Source organism: Cavia porcellus, unplaced genomic scaffold (assembly GCF_034190915.1).
Source record: "Cavia porcellus strain 051 isolate PalLab524CR breed Dunkin Hartley unplaced genomic scaffold, mCavPor4.1 scaffold_2, whole genome shotgun sequence".
Lineage (NCBI taxonomy): Eukaryota > Metazoa > Chordata > Mammalia > Rodentia > Caviidae > Cavia > Cavia porcellus.
In genome coordinates this window covers 120,150,615-120,173,801 of record NW_026947485.1, presented here as the reverse complement: position 1 = coordinate 120,173,801, position 23,187 = coordinate 120,150,615, and the positions used below count along the sequence as shown (strand labels likewise).

Below are 23,187 nucleotides of genomic sequence, written 5' to 3'. Positions count from 1 at the left end.
CCAAGTCAAATCTGATTCGAATCACGTTAAATCAATGAACTGGCTTTAACAGCCTCTGTCCACGTCCTGGCCATGGCCAGTTACCTCAGGTCTTTGTCCATGGATGTCACCATGAAGGCAAGTGCCTGGGCTCCTCCCCCAGCTACGCAGTCCATCCCCCCTGATGGCCTCAGAGACAGTGTTCCCGCGGCCTTTCCTCCCCCGCCGCTGCCCTGAGGTTGTGTGCCTGCTCTCGGGTCACTCTCATGGACATAAAAGTGTATGCTTTCTTCCTTCTAAAGATAAAACCACAACACTGCCTTCTCTTGCTGTTCCTGCCAGCTGTGCCCATGTCTTTCTTTTCTGTGGAGTGACACTGTCCAAGTGTTGCTGGGTTTGGAGTCTCATCTCCAGTCCTCTCCTTCCCCTCCCTCTGTCCCTCATCACCTGATTGGCAGGGCTGTACTGAGGTCACCAGCGCCGCTTCCACAGTCGCAGCTGAGAGTCCTCAAGTCCTAATTCCTGGCCACTCCGCCGGCCCCTGTCCCTCCTCCCAGGAGCCTTTGCTGCCCCCAGGACACCGCATTCAGAGCCCTTGCTGGTTCAGGGGAGCCTGCCTGCGGTCTACACAGACCCCGCCTGCTGCTCATCTCCCTACTGCCGGGATCCAAGCTCCAGTCACCCTGCCCCGCACTGGGGACTGCTTTCCTGCCTGTTCGCTTCTCTTCTCTACCTCGTTTGACTCCAACGTGAGACTTTCCTGAAGAGGGAGAGGAGGCCTCAAGTTGTGGTCATCTAAACCACTCTGAGTGACCCCATACGGCCCCCTATGTTGCCTTCATTAGACAGAATTCAAACACTGAAAGCACCCAGCTCTGAGATCCTTGCTTAATGCACCACAGTATACCCTGGTGTGTGTGCGCGCACATTTTTGCTTGCCTTGTTGCTAAAGAACTGCTGCATTTTACAGTCTTTACAGAAGATCTTTTCTTGTAGCAGTTTTCATCGTGGCTGCTCAGCAAATATGTACTCAGCCCAAGGAATACTCAACCAAGCAAAGAAGCCTCTTTTGCTCACCTGGAGCTGACGCCGGGGGCTCAGACTCACTTCCACTTCCCTCATCCGTACTCGCATCATAGAGGGGGTCGCGGGCAGCTGGGGTTTCCGAGCTGGCTGTAGCTTCTCTAGAAACGAAGGAGGAATTGAAAACCATGTATGACAATTGGTTAGATGTCAGATTTACCCATAATCAGTTATAGAAAAAGGCTGTACCTAGAAAAACATGCAGTGAAATAGGTATGACTCAGAAGAACCACTGTGGAGACTGTACATTAACACTCCCAGGAATGGTGTCTCTTATCTAATGATCTGGATGTTGTTAATGCTCGCTACAATTAATTCCTGAATCAGCTGTTATCACTTACTACTTTTCTATCAAATCCTAGCCTACCAGATTTCCCCTGTAGGTTTGTGAATGTGTGGTCTTTTAGTAATCCCAAACCAGTTCTAAGTTCCACATGACTGTCCCAAAAGGGAGGCACAGAGAGCTTAAAAGACTTGCCCTATGTCACACCATGATAAACCTTAGTGCCAGACCAGTACATGAACTGGGACCAAGTAACAGCGAACAGGTTTCTTAGACTCTGCAATAGGGAAGGCTGTGCTTCTTCTTAGGTTTAGGAAATAGATCCCAATCTTGTGTATTTGCTAATGTCTAAAAAATTGTGTTTGAAGCCACCAGCCACCTATGATTTTTCCCTATGAATCAAATGCACACCCAATCTCACAGAAAATTTGTTAGCCGGAAGAGAAAGGACCACACTCTTAGATAACATGAGTAATGCTCCCTGATAGTCCATATTTATCACCTGATGCTACAGTGAACCATGACTTACACATCAAATGTGCACAAAATTCTTCAGTATTATAGATGAAGGAATTTTTAAAATTCATGTTTGATGTCTAAAAATTAATTAACTAATACTTAAATGGGCCCCCTGCGGGTTCTGTAAATTAAGCGTAGTGAGATACAAGTCAGACAGGTAAGGATCTCCTTGACAGTTCTCTAGCCCAAGCCACCCGACTCTTAGTCTGATTATCAAACCCAGCTCACCAGGTACTCTCAGAGTATTACAAGTTGGCACCTAACTTCCATGAGGTTTGTGAAGAAATTCTACTTAAACTTATGCATTTGTCATCCAAAACCAGAAGGTGATACCTTTCACGTTCAATATTCTTTTCCAGTTCTTGAACTTCATTTAGCAATTTGTGAAGGCTTCTGATCTTTGATTTCTTCTCATTCAGCACCAGAATAAACCGCTTATAAAGATCAGTCTCCAAGTCTTCCTTGGCACTCACACATTTTTCAAATCTAAAAATATTAAACAAGTCATTTCATTTTTCTGAACATTAATTTTATTCAGTATAATACATGAGATTCAAAAAAATACATCAAGAAAAACAGAATTAAGATCATTTGTGTATATACTTCAACTGACTTAGAAGTTTTAGAGTGTGCTAATGAGTCATTGAAAATTACTGCTTATTAGTATTTTTAATTTACATATTGAGACAAAGATCAAATTTAAAACTAGTAGAAATGAAACTTTTAAAAATCTAAAGGCTTAAATGTAATAATTTATTCACATTTCCAGTTTATTTGCAAAGGAATGTTTTCATATGAAGAATTTCAAAAACATGTGTCATCTGTTTTCTCAGTATTTAATTAATATAAAATAGAAACCAGGATGTTTGTGATAAACTGATAAATTTAATCCGTTGGATTATCTTACTAGACTACAAACTGCTCCACAAGAAGAACATGATTTACTAGTTATACTTCAGTAACACATAACCACATATGCAAATATACATAAAACACATACACACATAGATATAATGAATTAAAGTATCCTACTTGATATTCTGAGATATTAATAAAATAGAAAAATGTAAGATAATGTATGTCTTCAATTTTATAACATACAACAGATAAAAGTTTAAAAACTATTTATCATAATATTTTTTGCAATTCTCCTATATGAATTAACAGAACATTGTACTGCATTTATTTTAATATCCCAAGAGATATATAAGGTAGAAAAAACAGCAGTTGCATACACTTCATGCATATATATGTGTGTGTGTGTGTGTGTAATATAAATGAACTCGTATGTATTATATATAAATATAAATTATTTCATGTAAAATATTCTTTAAAATGTGATCTGGTTGTTTCCTCCAATAACACTTAGTATACTTTTTTTCCCATAGGTGTTTATCCATCTATCTGTTCAAACACATGGATCAGTAGCAATATGTATGTATACAGACATACTACATTGAATAATTAGAAACAAAAATGTTGATATGCGACACTTTTCACATCACACCTTAATGTTTTCTATAACCTGCCTCTGCTGATTTCTAGTAGAATGAATAGGAACATATGAGGCTGCACACCTAGAGCCAAGCACGGCAGACTTCTACAGCATGCTTTTTGCTAAGGTTGTGAACTCCAGGAGAGCAGAGAGTATGTGGAGTGTTTCAATGGCTGCTTCATCCTCAATGCCTAGCAGAATACTCAACAGATGCTTAGTAGATATTTACTGGGTAAATAATATGGTAAGTGAGTTAATATGCACTTATTTCTTCCACCTTACTGATGCTTTTCATGTCTCCCAGAGAACTGTACTTTTTCTTTCAACACCCTATTTCTGAAGCCAGGCACAGGCCACACATGGAATAGAAGACACCTCAAAGTTTATTCCCCTTGCTAATGGCTCTGGCCTTCTTGTGGATGTTCCAGACAGGCATGACTGGTCTTGCCAGATCGGTGACCAATGGAAACTTTTCAGTGGCACTGTTCCTGCCCAGTGGTTTGCAGGGACTCGGTGGACTTGTCCCCCTTCTCTGGATACCCACAGATTCCAGCAGTCCAGGACACCTTCTTAAGAAGCTGGTGTTTGCCACTCTCAGCTCTTCCACACTGAAGCCACTGCCAGTGTCTGCAAGGTCTGATACTTTGCTGTGCAACATTACTATGGACTGAAGGTATCCAGAGGCAGGAAGCAGACCCATCCTTTGTGCTTTAGATTGCTGGTCCTTGGATCTTCACATCTTCTGCACCACATGGCCTTGGAGATGTGGATCTTAAAGATCATGCCATTCCAGCTAGGTACCATGGCCTGCTTATGTCCTTACTTGGCAGGGGAACAGCTGAGTGAGAAAGCTAAATGGGGCACCTTACATGGAAACAGAAAGCCAGAGATTCTGATAGTTCAATGTCATTTGGCAAAGGGAATACCTTTCAAGAAATGCATCATTCAGGCAATTTTGGTTTTGTATGACCACCATGTAAAGAATACTCACACAAACAAAGATGTATGGGTCAGTGGTGACGAACCAAGGCACATGTGCCACAGCTAGATGTTTCTTATCATCGAGTACCCAAAAGGTTCGCCATCAATGGACAGGTCAGTCACCCAACATGGCCACTTCACTCAGTCAAGAGACACTCAATATGAAACATGTGAGCCTGCTGTGGGTGTATCACAGTGTACAGATTCACATAGCCTTCTTGTGTTTAGTATGCAGAAAATGTATAGTTCAAAGTAATAATAAAAAGTATAGTGGAGTAAATAAACTAGCAACAGTTTTTTATTACCATTATCAAGTACTGTGCTTGCTAGACATGATTGAGCTATTGTTTAAGCGACTGATTGCATGGTAGGTTTGTTCACACTGGCGTCACCACAAATGCCTTAAGAACACAGTGCATCAACCTGCTGGGCAAGCCACATCATTAGGCCACAAGGATTTTCCAGCCGTTTTAATCTTATGACTCTAATATCCTATCTGTGCCCACTGACACCTGCAATACCATGCTTCCCTGCATGACTGAACTGTATGTTCTGCTCACTTGACACCACTCATCATTGTGACAATACTTTTTCACTTTCATTGGCTTTTCTAAAATTTTGTTATAAAAACATCAGCTTAACAGTACTGCTTTCATCAAGCAAAGCCCTCTGAAAAAGAACATCAAAAATTTGGAAAAACATAGGTCCAAAAGTGAAGAGGTACTGCCAGTGTTGGTGCTTATTTTAAGCAAGGAAATGTAACTGTATTTGTGATTCAGATAGAAGGTGTTATGTAAGCATGCTTTTCACTTTTATGCAGTTTTCTAATATGATACAAATTTTACATGTGTGAATAGGACATACATAAAATATACAATAAAAGTCATGTATTATGCAATCATAAAATTTTAGAAATGGCAGTCAATTAGTAAATTCTAATGAAATCCATATTTGATTTCCACATGAATCATTTCAAAAATTCTGGATTGAAAGGTTATGTACACATACCAAATACCAAGTTAATTCTTAAAACTTTGTTAAAATTAACATTTTACAATATTCTAATATTTAGAATATCAAAATAAAATGTCATGTAATTCACATAAAACATTTTGCTAACCTGATTACCAGTATCAGAACTACAGTGTCAGAGACAACATCATTTCTGTGATAGGAAAAAAAAAGTAACAGAACAAATGGCATCATGTGAGTTAAGCGTGGTTGGTTTTAGTATATCTTTAAGACTTTTTGGCAACCAAACTTCTAATCAAAAACTAAACCACATTTCCCAGAAAAGTTGAGAGTGGCAGCTGGCTGAGAAAGAGTGTGACTGTGAACAGTTACATACAGGACATGAATTTAACTCCTCTCATACTCTCAATGGACTTTGAGAGTGGTGTGTATTTATTCACTGTGCAGTGAGTGGGACATACGTAGAACCTCCCCACCTCTTCTATGCCAGTTCTCTTCTGTGCCACTATGATGTTACCTTGCCTTCCTGCAAACTCTATGCCTCAAGCTTTGGGCAGGAATTATTAGGTGAGACTCTTCATTTGGGGAGACGGAGGGTTCACAGAAAAGCTACACTAAAAGCAAGCCCATATATACACAGAGCAGACCTCAGTTGTTCAGAGGTCATCTTCATGGCAAACATCAACCTGAACAGAGCCATAAACAGGAAAGGCCCGATGACTGTACATCCTTTCCTCAGTCATTACGACAACAGTTTAATCAGTAACCTCAGCAGTGAGGTATCAAGGACCTCAGCCAAAAGACAGCCATTATTAAAAGTACACAACACTAGAAAAACTAAGTAGAGAAAAATAATGAATATTAATAAAATACTTCAGGGTGGCAAAACAATCAAGAAAAACTTCAAAAACTGTTACAGAAAAATAAGAGCAAAGACAAAGCAACATCATGCAGAAATAAAACCCCCAATAAAATGACACATTAAATGTAGAGCCCAAAATCAAACAACAGATACATAAATGTGAATATATGTTACAAAAACAGTGTAGTAATCATGATATTAATAATCACTCCTGGCCAAATTCACATTTAGGTCAGGGTTGTATAGCAGAAGAAAATCTGGGCAGAGTTGAGAAGCTAAAAAATGTCAAAAGGAACTGGAAAAGAAAGCAGTGGTGAAGATTTAATAAGACTTTAAGCCATGGACAAGATGGTGAACAGCTGTTCCTCATCCTTTCTGACGACAGGACAAGAGGAAATGGCCTTCGACTGTGCCATGAAGGACTCAGATTACCAAGAGAAGCAGGGGAGGGCTTTCTGGCTGTGACTGCTCTTAAACACTGTGAAGGGCTACGAGGAAACATGACGGTATCTCTCGAGTTCTTTAAAAAATCAGATTGAATTCATCTGGAGATAATACGACTCCATCTAGAAAGCCCAAAGACAAAGCAAAAGAGCTTTCAAGGTCTTCTTATGAACCCATGAGTATCAACTCAATTCACTGGAAACTGCCTCGAATTATGGGTTTAACAACTATAACTCAGAATAAAGCCAGAGAATTGCTAAATTGAGGTCTGAGGGCAAACAAAAGAGCTATTCAGTAACATGGAACTTGAGAACTGTTATTTGAAATTAAGTAGGAAACCCCAGTGAAATAAATATAGCTAATAACCTGGCTATTCATATACAAGTTCTCTAATGTTTCTTGCTTTGTTTAAAATTGCACAAAATTTATCCAGTAATTCCACTTGTTCAAAATGGAGCAAAACCATAATTACCAAATAGTAACTAACTACAAATAATAGCAACTATATGTTAGACTCTATGCATTAAAGTTCAGTTTACTAGCCCTGTAATTCCTCATTCCCGTTCAAGCCTTGTTTGTATCATTCCAAATGGAACTATCTTTCTAATTGGCTCTGATGAAAATAGTAACCTATATTCAAGTACCAAAGTACATGCAAAAAAAGGTCCACAAAAAGTAAAGGAAAAAAGTATCCACAACTCCAGAAACACACTATCTGCCTTATGAGTGCTTTAGTTTCTCTGCGATACTCTCACCTTTGGAAACAATGGGGTAGCATTCCTACATTGTGGTGATGCACTTCTCCCCTTGACAGACTGTGCACATTTCTCTGTTAGTCAGTACATGGATAGGTGAACGGTCTCTGTTAGTATCATTCCCTATTTGGCACTAGCTATACACCAGAACCATAGCTACTAGGGAGTGCCTATCTTTCTGTGTTCTTTTCCCCTCTGCAATGCTACCTCACCCCCATGTGCAGCTGGAACATTATTGGGAAGAAGTGATTGATCATGGCTAACAGTGACAGGGAAAGTAGTCTGCTCCAAAACCTAAACTGGGACCGGGCCTAACATCATGGCCTCAAATCTAATGATTCTCATGTTTCTATGTCCCCAGTTACCTAACTCAGTACACATATGGCCTATTTCTAATTATCCAAAGCAATGGTGGGGAACCTGTGGCACAGGTCCTGCAGTGGGCACTGGTACAGCCTCTCTGTTGGCTCGCTAACCAAGTCACCCCAGCTTCGCCCCAGCAGCCGAGGATTCAGGTCTGATTGTAGTGCTGGCACTCTGCGTTTGGGTTGCCGTTTGGGCACTCGCTCTCTAAAAGGTTTGCCATCACTGCTCTAAAGACATAGTCATTATGAGGCAGAGAAGATCTGATGGTAGGAACAGCTATTTTGGAGAACACAAGACATCATAATAGCTAGTGCTGATTTAGTATCATCTTGTTTTGAAGGCCCATCAAGCTTTTATTCTTCTGCCTCCATCGGTCTTAAAAGGTTGTATCTTATTGGATTTTATTATATATGATAATATAAGCAAAAACTTTTATAAACAAGGAGATTATACAGAAACCGTTGTTTATTTTCTGCTAATTGGTTCTAAATACTCTGTAATAATGTCATTCTCTTGAATGGTTTTATAGTGTCTTGATACGTTTGGTGCTACAGTATACGAAGTTATATTCAGAAAGATTTCAAGGAAAGAGACACTATGGTAACTACTTTTATGTCAGGATATCCTGTGGTGAAACACTATTTTGCTTAAATGGTTATGTTTTGACCTGCACTATTCTGTTGTTATGCCCTCTCTTATCTCAATCCCCCTTTTTAAAAAATTATTTACTTTTTTCTTTTTATCTTTTTAATTAAGGGAAAAATAAATAAAAAATAGCAGGATACATTATAGTAACCTACTTTGATTTCCTATTAACTTGATTTGAAATCCTGTATTGCCCTCGCCATCTTATTTTGACTGATTTTCCCCTATTCTGCTTTGCTTGATAGTACCAAGTTCGAAAGTATAGGCAACAACTGTGAAGACAGTAAGATTCAATATGATGCCCATTCTGGTTGACTATTATCTTCTTTTAAAGTCCTGTAATGTCTCCAATGCTTTGGTTTTATTCTTTACTGTTTTGTTCAATTTTATTATAACTAGCAATTCTTAAAATAGCAAGAGGCAGTATAGTAAGCATTATTGATCACCTTGTATTTTGTTTTTACATTATCTATTATGTCCATCCTTTGGATTTGACTGACTCTGTTCTTATATGTCGCATTTCGTTTTACTCTCTTCAAAAAAAGTAATAAGAACTGTGGGAGTAATAAAACCCAAAATGTGTAATTGTCATTGTACAAAAGAAAAGAAAAAAGTGCTCTAAAGGTTATAACTGCATATATGTTTAAGTGTATAAGATAGATAACCATATTACTGAGTTTTTTTGGATCATTGAACAAAACTGTTTGCAGTCTCATTGTTTAAAAGTCCACTTTATATGTTTTAATTTTGTAACTTGAACAACTATTTCTAAGATGAGAATATGTAACCTATTAACTAGTGATTTCTTACTCTTTATTTTTTAAATTTTGTATTACTTGTACCCTTTTTCTGTTTTTCTCTTTTTCTCCTTAAATAAAAAAAGAAAAAAAAAAGACTTAGTCAACGCTATTGCTTCATGGACACTGGAGCTACAAATGCTTTGCTCATTTTCTAGGATGGTAAGATACCAGGGAAGGAAAGTCCTGCTTGGTCACTTACAGTTACACTTGGCATTTACAGTTCCTCGATGTGGCCACTTTCTGCTCATAGAGGAGACAAAACTACATTTGGGAAATGATAAAACTGCTAATCTAACATCCGAAGTACAGACAAGAGCCTGGAATGCTCTGGAGTGGATTATTGGCTCTGCCTGCAGAGTCACCTCAGTGTCACACCCCAGACCCTGCAGCAGACATCAGAGCCTGCATGAGCACCACCATCACCATGGAAAACAGCTGGAGTCTCCTCACAGCACAGTAAGGTAGACAACAGGCGACATGGCTACGCTTTTGAGCGCATAGCAAACCTCTAGCCACAGTGAGACTAAAGCATGTTCCGGGTAGTTCACCAAGAGCAAATCAAACATCTGCAGTCCGCATAATCTATGTATCCCCACAGATCTGCCTCACGGCCCAGGGTGCGACTGTCTCCCTGCTGCGTCCTCTTCCCTGCTGCTTTCAATTCCAGGGCAGTGGTGCTGAATACTGATGAGACAATAGCTCTTTCAACCCCTGGCAGACATTTTAAAGCAATTTGTTCAAGTACCAGTACCTAGGGTGCATGTCTGTGGGTAATTTGTGGAACAGATCTCCTGTCACCCCAAGGGTACCCTGAGTTTTAAATATAAAAATATAATGGCTTATCACGACCACAGTGCATCTCCTTTAATCCGATTCATTTCATATATGACATAGGAAAACACACCCAAACTACAGACAAAAGCCTGAAAATGCTTTGTATCACATACATTAGATTCATTATAAAACAGAAGCTAAAGGAAAAATCTAATTTCCACATGGCATCATAATACTTGGAAGGGCCCTCGTTTTTGTATCATTTACCTATTACTACATATAACTGGAGATAAGATTAATTTAGAACTAAAAGACAAAACAAATACTTTCTTCATAAAATAAATGAAAATCAAATATTAATAACCAGAGCTTAGAAAAGGAATTTTACATAGTTTGCAATATTAGTGACTATCATTGAATATACAGAAAAATAATTATTTATTCTCATTGTGATATACATCCATGAATTGCTGGAAAACTCTTTGCTTTGTTTGGTCTATTTCCTGAGTAACTGTCCTATATTGAGAACAATCACAATGCCTGCCATAGAAAGATTCTAAATGAGATATGTGTTCTTACACTGGAGAGCAAATAGCTTAAATAAAAGGATAAAAATCTACTGGATGTAGTGATTATTACCATCATTATATACATACATTATAACTATACCAAGCGTTACTATACACACGCAAACATACACATAGTGCACGGTCTCTGTAACAATATATGAGTTCACAATGTATACTTTATTTCCTTCAAACATCTTTTTCCATAATAGAACAAATGTGAATTATGCACCAAGCCACCCGGGAGAATGGTTTGTTTGAGAAAGTTCATTTTGGAAAGCTATGTAACTTTTTTTCTTCATCACTTAAAAAAAATGAGAGGCAAAGCCAGTTTTACCCAGTAGCCACAACCATTTTGTCTGTCACAAGTGCTTATCCTATGAACTTACAATCAATCAGGAAAAATAAATCATTTTAAAGCTAAAATAAACATCAATTGATATAGTTGCCATTCTTTGATTCCCAACTAGAAGTCAGTTTCACAGCACATCATATAAGGTAAGCACCTACCCTGCACATCACCTATGGCATCCCTTCCGCCTCTCTACTTAAATGTTTTATTAATATTACAATAATGGGTTTGGATCCTTAATGACTACTTATTTTTCACAATCTGTTAGTGACCTCAAATTCATAATGCACTCTTCACACGTGAGCTAGTCACTAATAGCATGGTTTAATAATATCAAGAAGGGTATAAATAACAACAGCTTTTATTGTAGAAAGAGGCGGGTCCATACATACCACGTGTGTAGAAACCGTTCCTCCAGACCCACGCAGTGCAAGCACACGGTACTCACCGTCCCTGAACGTCGTTCCAGTCTCTCAGGAGCCTTTCATTTTCTTTCTGCAGATGCTCGTTTTTGGCTTGGTTTTCTGCGATGTTGTCCAGGCAGTAACAAAGAAGTTCTCTAATGACCTCAGCGGGGTTCGCAACTTTCTCCAGGTTGAAGGATCCAAGCCTAAACTGAAATGGAAGGAAAACATGATTGCTTTGAGGATAATATCAAGACTGAGCAGTCTGGTGTTAAACATACACAACTTCTTTGGAAAGGAAAAGAAGTATAAGAGTCAAATTAGTGCACTGACCTTGTATTAATGCAGTGGACCAAAAACAAACAAACAAACAAAAACTGGGCTGCTTCCTACTCTTAAATGTCTCATATAAATCAACAAATAACCTAAAAATAACCTTTACAACATCAAGTCATTCTCCCACTCCTAGTAGAAAAGAAAGCAACAAAAATATCATCAGGCATGCTATACCACCTGGTCACTAAAGCCTGATTTAGATATGAGGACTTTTAACTCTATGATGTTGTAAATATAAATAGTGAATTGGAATAACTGAAGAAACATCAAACTTCTGGTAATAGTTAACAGACATAGTTTTAGAAAACTGACAGGCCTGCGGACAGCACACAGTACTTACTCTTTTATCCAAAGACTAAAACTAATTACTACAAATTAGCAACATAACATTGTCAAGCTTGTCTATATTTACTTAAGGGTAAGAATTACAAATATGGTAATTCCTTTACTAGGGGACAGTTTCCAATAAAACAGTGTAATACAGCTTTTGTGGTGGAAAGGGAATATATGCACTGCTCACTCAGCAGATGAGAATAATGAAATGCAATGATTAATAACAACTATAAATTTCCTTGATGTTAAAATTAAAATCACAACAAATAAAAAATAATTACTATTACACAGCCATCACATCTTGTGAAGTATATAACTCCAGCAGAGCACAAGTACAAACTCATCTTACCACCGTCAAATCTTCACCCATTATAGAGATAAGCAAATTGATGTTCAGGGTAAGTTTTCTACCCACTGAAGGGGTAAAAAACCAAGATGCTACTATGCCATGCTGTTATTCTAGTTTCTGATATAAGAAGGCAATCTACCTAGGCACATAGTAAGAGAAAGAATTCAATTCAGAACCAACTTACAAATTTGAAAAAGATTCTAATACACCAAATAAGTAATATAGGAATAAAGCCAAAAGCCTTTTGTCTATGTCCTAGGGTTTTTAGATTTTCCCTTCTAGATCACTAATTCCCTTATGCCATGTATCTACTGAAAATATTTCCAAAATATATCACTTTTCAGAATGCTGCTTAAAATGTACATATGAAGAAGTACTTAGCAGTGACTGAATTCTAAGAGAAAAGTTTATTACGCAATTTACAAATAAAAGTGCAAGTCACTAAACTAGAAATTCAACCCTTGACATCTAAGTGAAATTTTAAAAATGATTTCAGGCAATTCCTTTAATTCAGTGCCATTTAGATGCACTTCAGAAAGTAAACTTTTCTATACAAATTGTGCTTGCCAGCTTACTTTTAAACTTCAGATAGAGAAATACGGGTAAAAGATTATTTAAACTACGGAAATTCTGCCAAAAGGTTGATACTGACGCTTTGTAGGTGTTGAGACATTTATTTATATTAACTTAAAATGTTGAGAAAAACAATAACCATTTACAAAACATTGCAAGCATATTTCAGAAGATTTTAAAGGAATAAACATTATTGCTCAAGTCACAAAGAAATTATGTATAAATTCATATGTGTACTTTAAAAATACCTAAGCAGATCATGTCTGCATTAATTTATTCTTGTCTCTTGTCATTTAACAAAGAAAATCAGATGATTTTTTCCTTTATTTCAATGGAACACACATTTATATTAGACTCATATTTTTCCTATACTAAGCAACTTGAAAGATGCTTAACAAAAAAGACTTGGAAATATTCTAAGAAATTTATTCAGTTGAACTCGCTTCACACTATTTGTCACATCTGATTCGTATACTTCTCTTTAAATTAGAATGAAATGGCCAGAAGCATGTGTAGTTTTCTCATAATAATGAAAATGAACCCATTTTACAAGTATACATTTATATAAGGAAGCTTTATTTATGTAAGGAATAAATAAATTGAAAGAAAATTTGAGCACTTACCTTTGAAGTTTCTATGAATATAAATATAAAAATGTTAAAGACAAAGGTCATCCATAGAAAATTACTTTTTAAGTTAATATAAAATAAAACTAAGCTTTTATCTTTAGGCAACAGATTATATTACTATTTAAACAACTCCATAATTATCTTTTATTTCTTATCAAAATTGTCAGGCAGTTTTTACAAAGATGGACAATTTTAGAAAAAGAATTTTTCATCACTTGTGCATTTCATAATGCCACATGGATAAAGAATTTACTCACACTCCGATCTTGAGTGAAGCATTTATGAAATACAAATGCAAAGATAAACACCTTTCCTCTACATTATTCTTACCTAGCAAAGAAAGGACTAATTCTAAACCACTAATAATTACTTCTGTCAAAGTATCCCTCAAATACATTCATTCAAAATTTCAAAGAGAAATTTTAAATCTTTTTTTTCTTAGCTATTCAGTATAAAATAAATTTAAAATGTCATTTCTTCTTAAGAGTGGGCAATCACTTTCTAGAATGATTTTCTAATTATAGTCACTTTTTTCTGGTCCTTTAACACACATCAAACAATACTGATAAAGATTAACTGTTTCTTCCCTTTCAATTCTCCAATGGAGAGAGGTCTTGGATGCGCTGGTCCCGAGCCAGTATGGGAAGCACTCTTCCACCTTCCGGGCTCCATTCTGGGTCAGGAGCCTGCAACAAACACTGAGGACCACACATACCTGAACAGACTGCCCTGTAGTAAGGGCCTCACCCTGGCCTGCGGAACCCAGAACCACACAGCTTGTCTCTGCATCCCAGCCCTACATGTGACTTGGCAACAAGGGCAACAAAAAAGGCGGTGAATTAAACATCATTTTAAAATCAACAAATTGACGTTTTCAATTCTTCTGGGAATGAATAATATCACAGTGATATATATGCACCCATGTTTATAGCAGCACAATGTGTAATAGCCAGATCTTGGAAACAATCTAAGTGCTCATCAACTGAGGAATAGATTAAAAAAAAGATGTGGTACTTTTATACAAGGGTGGTCTACTCAGCTATAAAAATGATCATATTGAGATATTTATAAGTAAATGGAAGCAGCTTGAGATCATACTCATAAGTGAAATAAATCAAACTCACTCGTGTAAATACTGTATTGTTTCCCTAGTGTAAGAAATAGTAAGAACACATAAGATACAAAATCCTCAGTAACTACAGTGAAAGGATAAGAATCTGTTCAAAGGGGAAAAAAGTAATAACTCAGGGAAAAGGAGGAAAAAGAAAAAGGAAGGGAAAAATATCTAAAATTAAATAAACACACTTAGGATAGCTAAGATGATCGTGCTACAAATTCTATAAGTTCTTGGAACAGAACAGTTAGCATTCATAGGATTGGAACAATTGTGCATGTTAGTGTCTGGTGATCTGAGGAACTCTTGAAGATCATGATGTAAAATAAAAATCCTAGTTATGTTCATACCACCTTGCTTTGAAGGCCTATATCATCATTGTTTTGGGCTCTATACTATTGCTATTTATTTGTCTTTTTTTAATGTTCTAGTAATCTGTTTTGTTTTTCCCTCTAATGCAGAAAGGATAGGTATAAATGTAAAGGCTTATACATGTCTAGAACTTCTCCTAAACATTTTACGAGAATTGATTGTATTATATATGATGAAATGAACAAATACTCTAAAGAAAAAGAGACGTTATGGTATCCATTTGTGATTTCCTATCATCATGCTGAAAAAAACAGTAATGCTTTTATTCTTTTTTTAGAGTTGTTTTAGTCTGTTTTGTATTGTTTAATTTCAACATACATGAAGGCATGGACAGCTATTTTGAACAGAACTAGAGACATGTTAGCCACTGTTAATTTTCCTATCCTCTGGTTTTGAAGGCCTAAAATGACTTCATCACTCTGTTCTGTTGGGTTTTATACTATTTTGTTTTGTATGAATTTGTTGTGTGTGAAGCTATAGACACCATTTAGATCTCCTGTAGTCTTACTTTGAAATGTGTCACTTACATTGTTTTCTTCTGATCTGCTTTTTTCTGTTTTATTTAGTTTTATCGTCTTTAAAATAAAATAAACAAAAATAAATCAATGAATTTATACAAAAGCTATATTGTGTCAATTTTCAAATGTTGCACTCTAATTTCTTGTTGGAGAGGAGGAGCTACTTGCACAGCTGTTCTTTTTATTAGTTATGTAATTTTTAAATAGCCTATAATATAAAAACCTGACTTTATCAAATAGAGTCTGAAACCACAGATGAAAGACATGTTAAGAGCATGTCCCTTCCTTTAGAGACAGGAACAGAAACAAATATCTTTAGGCCATCGTCCTTTTTAATCTTTTAACGAATTTAGGGTACAGAAAATGTGCTAACCACACCCTCAGTCTAGCATCACAGACTTTTTGCTATGTCTTCCTTTTTCATTATAAAAAGGCTGAAACGATGAACTTTTTAAAGGTTAATAATAATAATAGTGGTTCTCATGAATTGGCTCTTAATGGGTTCATTCATGCTAACAAAACGTAATTTTAGAATTTTTAATGTAATCTTCATTAAGAATCCTCAATTTCAGAACACTTAATCCATGTTCTTTGGCCAGGGCTTTGTTTATTCTGGAGATCTGTCCATTGGCCAGTCCTTCTGGCCCAAGATTAAATGCCATATCTTGTTACTCATTTTCTCAAAGCTCAGGTTAAATTCTCTTTGATGCAGCCTACACTGAATAGTCTACATTAAGTCACATGCCATTTATCATTCAGATTTTTGCCTGCTTAGGGTATTTTCTCTGGTTAGTTCTGAAATGTAGTCTTTGCCTTTAGATTTCAAACTTATCATGCCAACTGCCATATATCTTTTATTTCTTCCATAGCTTCTGAAGTACCATGAACTACTCTGTGTTGGGAGTGGTTGATGCTAGAAGTTGAACATGTGCAGTGCTGTGACATGGCTGGGGCATGGCTGACCTCTGAACAAAGAGACACCTCATAGGGCATGATAAGGCCACAGTTGAGGACACCTGGCTCCAACCCCAATTAACAAGATAGAGATTGTGGCTGTAGGCATTTCACTCCTGTCGTGAAAGTCAACCTGAAGACTTCTTCTAAGATACTTCTCCTAAGTTAACGAAGATACTTCTCCTAAATTAATGTAAGATACTTCTTCTAAATTAACATAGTTTGTTGCTTAGAAAAGTCATTGAGCCACTCCCAAGGTCCTGCTCAGTTTCCTGCGTTTTCCATTCTAACCCCTTCTTTGTTTGAAAACTAAATAAATATGGACCACTCAGAGACATTCCTTGGCTCAGCCCCCAGAGTCTCCAACTCTACGAGAGGGTCTTGATCCTCCTGGAGCCCTAACATCATACCACCTGTCTCATTTATTTAAGACTTCCTCGTACACTCATTTGGGAGATTGGGGACCTTGGCCAGGTCCCCAGTAGCTCTAGACACATTATATGTTTGATAAAGACTGGAGAAAGTATCTATGGAATGATACTCATTGATAAAGGAAATATAATGGGCTTAGCAAAGAAAAAGAATTCAGGAAGTGATTCTATGTACATGAGTTATGAAATATTCTAAGTGGTTTAAGTATTTAAGGAATCAAGTGTGTAGCTCGGTGGTGCAGAGCTTGCCTGGTATGGGCAGGTCCTTGGGTTCAATCCCCAGCACCGGGCCCAGGGAGAGATATATGTAAGTGTACTTTATGCATAAGTATAGTTTAAACAAAAAGGGTTAAAATTGATCACTAGCAATTCACCTATGGTAATATGTAGGTTAAATAAAAATCATACTTCATAAAAGAAAATGTAATGTGTCAGTCTCAGTTTTCAGGTTCTTCAGAATGGTCACAGAAAAGCATATTATTTGTGATGTATACAAAAATACATATCATCAATGACTAGCACTAATTCTGGGGAAGTGTCTGAAGCTTTTCTAAGTGTTTCTGGGGGCAGAGGATTAGGAAAGTGTCATTTGATAGTATGTTTAGAACACATCCACTACATGGTTTCTGCTTCAGATTATTATCAAAGTAGACAAGAAAACTACACAGAACTAACCCAACATTGTGATCCTGGGTAGCAAGATGTGAATTACAGGAAAAAGAGGAATAAAGGTATTTTAATGTCATTAGTGGGCAAGTAATGGTCAGAATGGATTTCACTTTTTCAGTAAGTGGTTTTAAATTTATTAATACCACAGAAAAATTTATCTATATCTAGAAATGTGTATATTTTAAAAAGTAAAATTTATCCACAGGAATTTATAACAGAATATTTTATCTACTGTAGACATATACAGAGTTGTAATGCATAGCTGTAAAATTCGAATGATATAAAAATGAAGACAAGCTATGGAAAACAGTGATCAAACAGTATTATCTTGGTCTAATTATACAATAACTAACTATTAAACATTTTGACTCAATTGTATATGTACTAAGATCTTTAAATCATGAACTCTGGTTCATGCTGACCTTCTGAAAGTTTCATTTTAAATTTATTTTTAAAAAGAAAATTGCAGGGGCTGGGGGTTTAGCTCAGCGGCATAAGCACCTGCCTTGCAAGCAGGCAGTTGTGAGTTCGATCCCCAGTACCAATAAAAATGAAAAAGACAAAAAAAAAAAAAAAAAAAAAAAAAAAAAGAAAATTGCAAATGAATGTCCTAAAGCAGCAGTAACATATCTAAATTGACCACTGGTATAATTTATCTCACAAAGCACCTAAGGTTGATAAAAGGATACCAATAAGGACTCCTAAAGAGATAAGAGAACTGTGTTTGTGAGGCTACTAATCTCACATTTCCAATAAAATACTATCTTGCATAGACTTCTCAGGGCTCCTGAAAAACCATGCCAAGCTGATCAAATGATCAAGCAAGGATCTGAATTTCTTAATGCTGTAAGTTCTTAAACTCAAAATGTAATCACCTAGACACAAAAAGTATGCTGAATTATTATGATACAAATTTATTAGCATCCTAAAATCATGTCATATTCATTAATATATTAAGTAACACCTAAGAATTAATATACTGTTCATAAGTGCAAATATCACTGATGGAAGTGACATAGTCTGAGAGCAGAAAAGATGGAGAAAAGAAAGAACAAGGAAGACTTCAAGTCTATGTGATAAGGAAATATTCAAAGCCACTTTAATTTGAAATATTGTACATGTTCACTCCATTTTTCTCTTAAAATAGAAGCGATGAGTGTTTTGTTTCACATGAAATACATTAATAGCTAGGGCAGTGGTGGTGAACTATGGCATGCACATCAATGTGTTTTTCTTTTTAGACTAAAGATGTTAATGTAGGAGTTGTGTGGGTTATTTTTTTCGCCCTCTAAGCTAAAACCTCAATATTCAGGTTTAGAGCGTGGTACTTTGCAATAAATGAGTTTTGGGTTGCAGTTTGGCATTCAGTTCCCTAAAAGGTTTGACATCACTGACCTAGAGGATTTGTCTTAGTCTCAATATGTGTTTTAATGAAAAATGAGAAATTCTGTGTATGGATTCCACCAACTAGGAGCTGATAATAGCTGGAAAAGGCGCCTGCCATTTGCCTGCTGTTCTATCTTCTGGCAGTGCACAGTGATAAAGGAATCTTTCCCTGGATACCTGATGGTCTTGCACATCTCATCATACCCATCCATAACCTCTTCTTAGTGTGTTCTTCTATCTTCTCAAGTGTTCAGTAGCAACATCTCCTAGAGTGGCCCCGCCCCATCTCAGTTTTCCCTACAGAGTAACTGGTATGTGCAGCCACACTCCCACTGTTACCCAACAGCTGCAAGCCTGCAAATCTGTTTCTACAGGTGGAACCTCTCCTCAGCTCCAGTACCACCTTCGCATTTACCTCCTGCTTGAAGTGGTGCTACCAGCATGTCCTATGTCAACTTCAAACTTCAAAGCTAAAACAGTTGTCTGACACCTTCCCATACATCCTCTCACTAATTAAGCCACTCCTTTCTGGATTTTCTACCTAGATGCTCACCATTCATCTGGTACTTATGGGTGGTCTTGTAAGTATGTGGCGACATCTATTATAACATTAAGGGGCTGAGAATCAAACATCCCATCCCATCCCCCCTCCCTTAGCAACTGGGAGCCAGAGGTCTGAGCATCTCTCGGGAAGATGACTGTATGCAATATAGCAAATATGGGGGATTTCCTTCTACTTTTTGAAGGCAAATATTGTTTTCACTGTTTTGCTTTGTTCTGATTAATTGTTTTGCTCTACTCAATATTCTGTCTTGATAGGTTTTATAATATTCTGTATTTGGATTGATTTTGCTATTTCCAATTGAAAGAACAACTACTGTGAAGATAACAAGATATACTATGGTACCTATTACTGTTATCCCAGTAGCCTGCTGTGAAGTTGTGTACCAATTTCACTGCACTGCCTTGATTGGCTTTGTTCTGTCTTGTTCTCTTGTATTTTAAAATAAAAAACAAAAAATTTAAAAATAACATTAAAGGGTTTACTACTCTTTTCTTGTACTGGGATAAAAGCTCTAAAAGAATAAAGGCTATATGTATGAGTTACATCTCCATTCCTATTCTGTGTATGTGTGTAATGATTTCTGTTATAAACAAAATATGAACTTCTTACTGTGGCCCACAAAATCATACATACAAGAGAGTGGAAGAGAAAGAGTGCTATATATTCATCTACTCACATATGTATACATAGAGCTATATATTTATATATCAATATCAGTATCTATATGTACAACAATATAGATACAGAGAAAAAGAGAGAGATTGAGATTGAGATTTAAGAAAATTGGCTCACCCAATTCTGGAAACAAACAAGATCACAATTTTCTGGGTAGGATAATGTGATTGAAACCCAAGAAATCAGTTTTTATTCTCAAAACATTGACTGAACAATGCCCACCAACATTATGGAGGACAATCTGCTTTCTTCTAAATCTACTGGCTTAAATGTTATTCTCACTCAAAGCAGATACACCCAGAATATTTGACCTGCATGGGTAAATCATGGTACGGCCTAGCAGACTCAAATTAATCAGCATAGGTACCGAACACTAAAGCCCTTAGGCCAACTGCTACCTACACAGACTTCAAAGCAGATCCTCCGCCATTAGAGGAGTCTTGACACAGGCTGCAGCTTAGTAGAGCCTGGCAGAGTTCCGCCTGTATTCCTGACCCATAGAGGCCATGAGACAATAAACACATGAAGTTTCACACTTGTAATAAAAGGTTACTGTCACTCAGCCATATATAATAAATACAAATATGCCTTAGAATTACCAATCCACACAAAATTAAGATTCCTTTAATCCTATACCCCTATGCTCCCAGTGGGTATCCATTTTTCTCCTCCTATCATGGAAAACTTTTTCCAAAATGCATCTATTGTCAACCCTGTCCAAATATAATTCCTAATTACACATAACTATTTAAATTTGAACTAACAACATAAAAACGTTTAGTTCCCTGGGCTGCAGGTGTAATTAGTTCAGTGATACAGCATGTTCTTAGTATGCAGGAGGTCATAGGTTCAATCACCAGCAGCTCCCCACAAAAAACCATTTCCTCACTCATAAAAACCATGCTGCAAGGATGAGGATATAGCTCAGTGGCATGGTGTTTTGCCTGGCAAGCACATGGTCCTAAGTTTGATTCCTGGTACCAAAAAAAAAAAAAAAGAATTACACTGCAGTGCTGAGTTGCCATGTTTAGCTCTAGAGCACAGAGACAGCACAGACAGATACAGAACCTGTCACCTAGAAAGTTATCTAGAATAGTGCTGGTCAACTTCTTCACTTAATTACATCCTTTCTCCTATAAATACTCTCCAATAGAAAATATGGTCCAGCACTGCCTCTCCAATCTCATTCCCTCTCTCTGTGCCTTTCTGTGCCTCAGCGAACTGCCTTCTTCCTATATTTGAAGAGGTCAAATGATTACAGAATGAAGTAGACAGACAATACTTCCCTAAACTTATGGAACTTGCAATGCTACATTTCAAAGCCAAAAGAGATTTTGCAGAAGCGATTAAGGCTATAGACCATGAGCTGGGTAATCATCCTAGATTATCTGGATGAGCCAAATTTACTTCCATAAATTCTTAAAATCAGAAAAGCCGCCTCAGCTACAATTATAGAAACACATAATGCAGAGAAGCAAATCTACTGGCTTTGAAAATATGAGTGCTTTCTAGAAGCTGGAAGGTGGCTTTCCAGATGAGCAGTGTGTTTCCTGCCAGTCTTCCAGAGCGGGGTGCAGTGCTGTAGCACTGAGGTGATTCCTGCATCACAGTTGTAACCTAACAAACTGGAATGTAGCAAATTCACGTTGTTCTAGGAGAGCAAGTCTGTGGAAAGTTGTTACAATGGATGAAGATGAACATGTCAAGTCAGGGTCTGTGATAAAATGAACAGCCCACCAAAGAAGTGCATATGGGAATCCGAAAGTCTTTAACCACATCCTGACTTTGCAGAAATGATTACATAGGATATCGATAAGAGAATATTGTCTGGATTTATTCAGTGAACCCAATGCAATCAGAAGAGTAAAAGGCACACTCTCAGAGTGAGAAAGTGATGTGATAAGCAAGTAGTGAGGGATGTAGTCACAAGCTAAGGGATGCTAAATGGCCCTGGAAGCTGGAAGAAACATAAAAAATCACTGCTTTGGGTACCCTGTTACAGTGGTAACAGAAAACTAACACAGGACTTCGCACATTCTTTCTGATATCCAGATTCCATCATCCTTTACTGAAATAAGGACTGCTGAGGCCACAGTGCTCTCTCGCATGGCGGCCCATCACCATGCCCAGGGTGTTCTTCTACTTTTAGTTGCCCAAACTCACTCTGTGAAGCCTGTTTCTTTTCCTAACTTTAATAAAACTACTGTTTGTGCTTGTCTTGAGCAAGTCTTTGCCCAGGAGAGAATCTAGCTTCTAGCACCCCAAAACTCAGTAACTTAAGCACAGTAGATAACGTCCTTTGGGCACAATTGTTTTTTCTCTCTCTCCCTGAAGCACTGGGAACTGCTTTGTGTATTTCTCGGATAGAGGAAAGAAGCCTCTGTGTTTTCCTTCTGGCCAAGAGAGGCCTACGGGCCTATCCCATATTCATCTCTTTTCTTTCATTTTCTTGTATGCAGTGACTCTGCAGGTATGAGGTAACTAGTCAAAGAGCCTGTTATTATGTTCTTTTCTCTCCTCGCATTTTGATTTTCCACGAGATTTTACTACACTTGGGAAATTAGCATGGTCTCCGTCCACCCCAGTTTACTGACATGGGGTTGAATTTCCAATCTGCACCTTTCCCCTAGACAGCCAGTGCTACCTTAGGGTTGCCATCTTGTCTTGTCACATAACTGGCCAGTCACTTTGGGTCAGCCATGTGGGTTCCGCTATGTTTGTTTTCAGCTGGATTTTCACAGTCCCCAGAAAACCCCAAGCTGTGGATAGGTGCTGAGTTTCCAATTATAAGGAACATGTAGATTTTCTCTAACTATTTTGAATTGGGCTAGATCCCTTCCTTGTTTCTTCTATAACAAAACAGTAATTTAGGAACATACAAAGGTCTGAACGGAAAAAGAAACAGTATGGAAAGCTTAACTCAAGTGACTATGAGCCTCAGTGGAACCATTCTCATCCTTAGCTTAAAAAATGTTTCTCTCTCTACTGCCTTAAACAAAGAAT

At 37.3% G+C, this 23,187-nt stretch overlaps 1 protein-coding gene across 7 annotated transcripts in view; it reads right to left on the bottom strand.

Moving 5' to 3' along the window:
* Xrcc4 (X-ray repair cross complementing 4) overlaps positions 1-23,187 on the bottom strand; it is a 259,434-nt gene that overhangs the window by 154,826 nt on the left and 81,421 nt on the right. For all 7 annotated transcript variants that reach the window (XM_013143659.3, XM_013143660.3, XM_063245297.1 and 4 more), the window contains exons 4-6: positions 11,325-11,491; positions 2,198-2,350; positions 1,057-1,163 (exon numbers count right to left, since the gene is read on the bottom strand). In XM_013143659.3, coding sequence (XP_012999113.1) covers positions 1,057-1,163; positions 2,198-2,350; positions 11,325-11,491 — 427 coding nt within the window. The remainder of the gene's footprint in view (positions 1-1,056; positions 1,164-2,197; positions 2,351-11,324; positions 11,492-23,187) is intronic.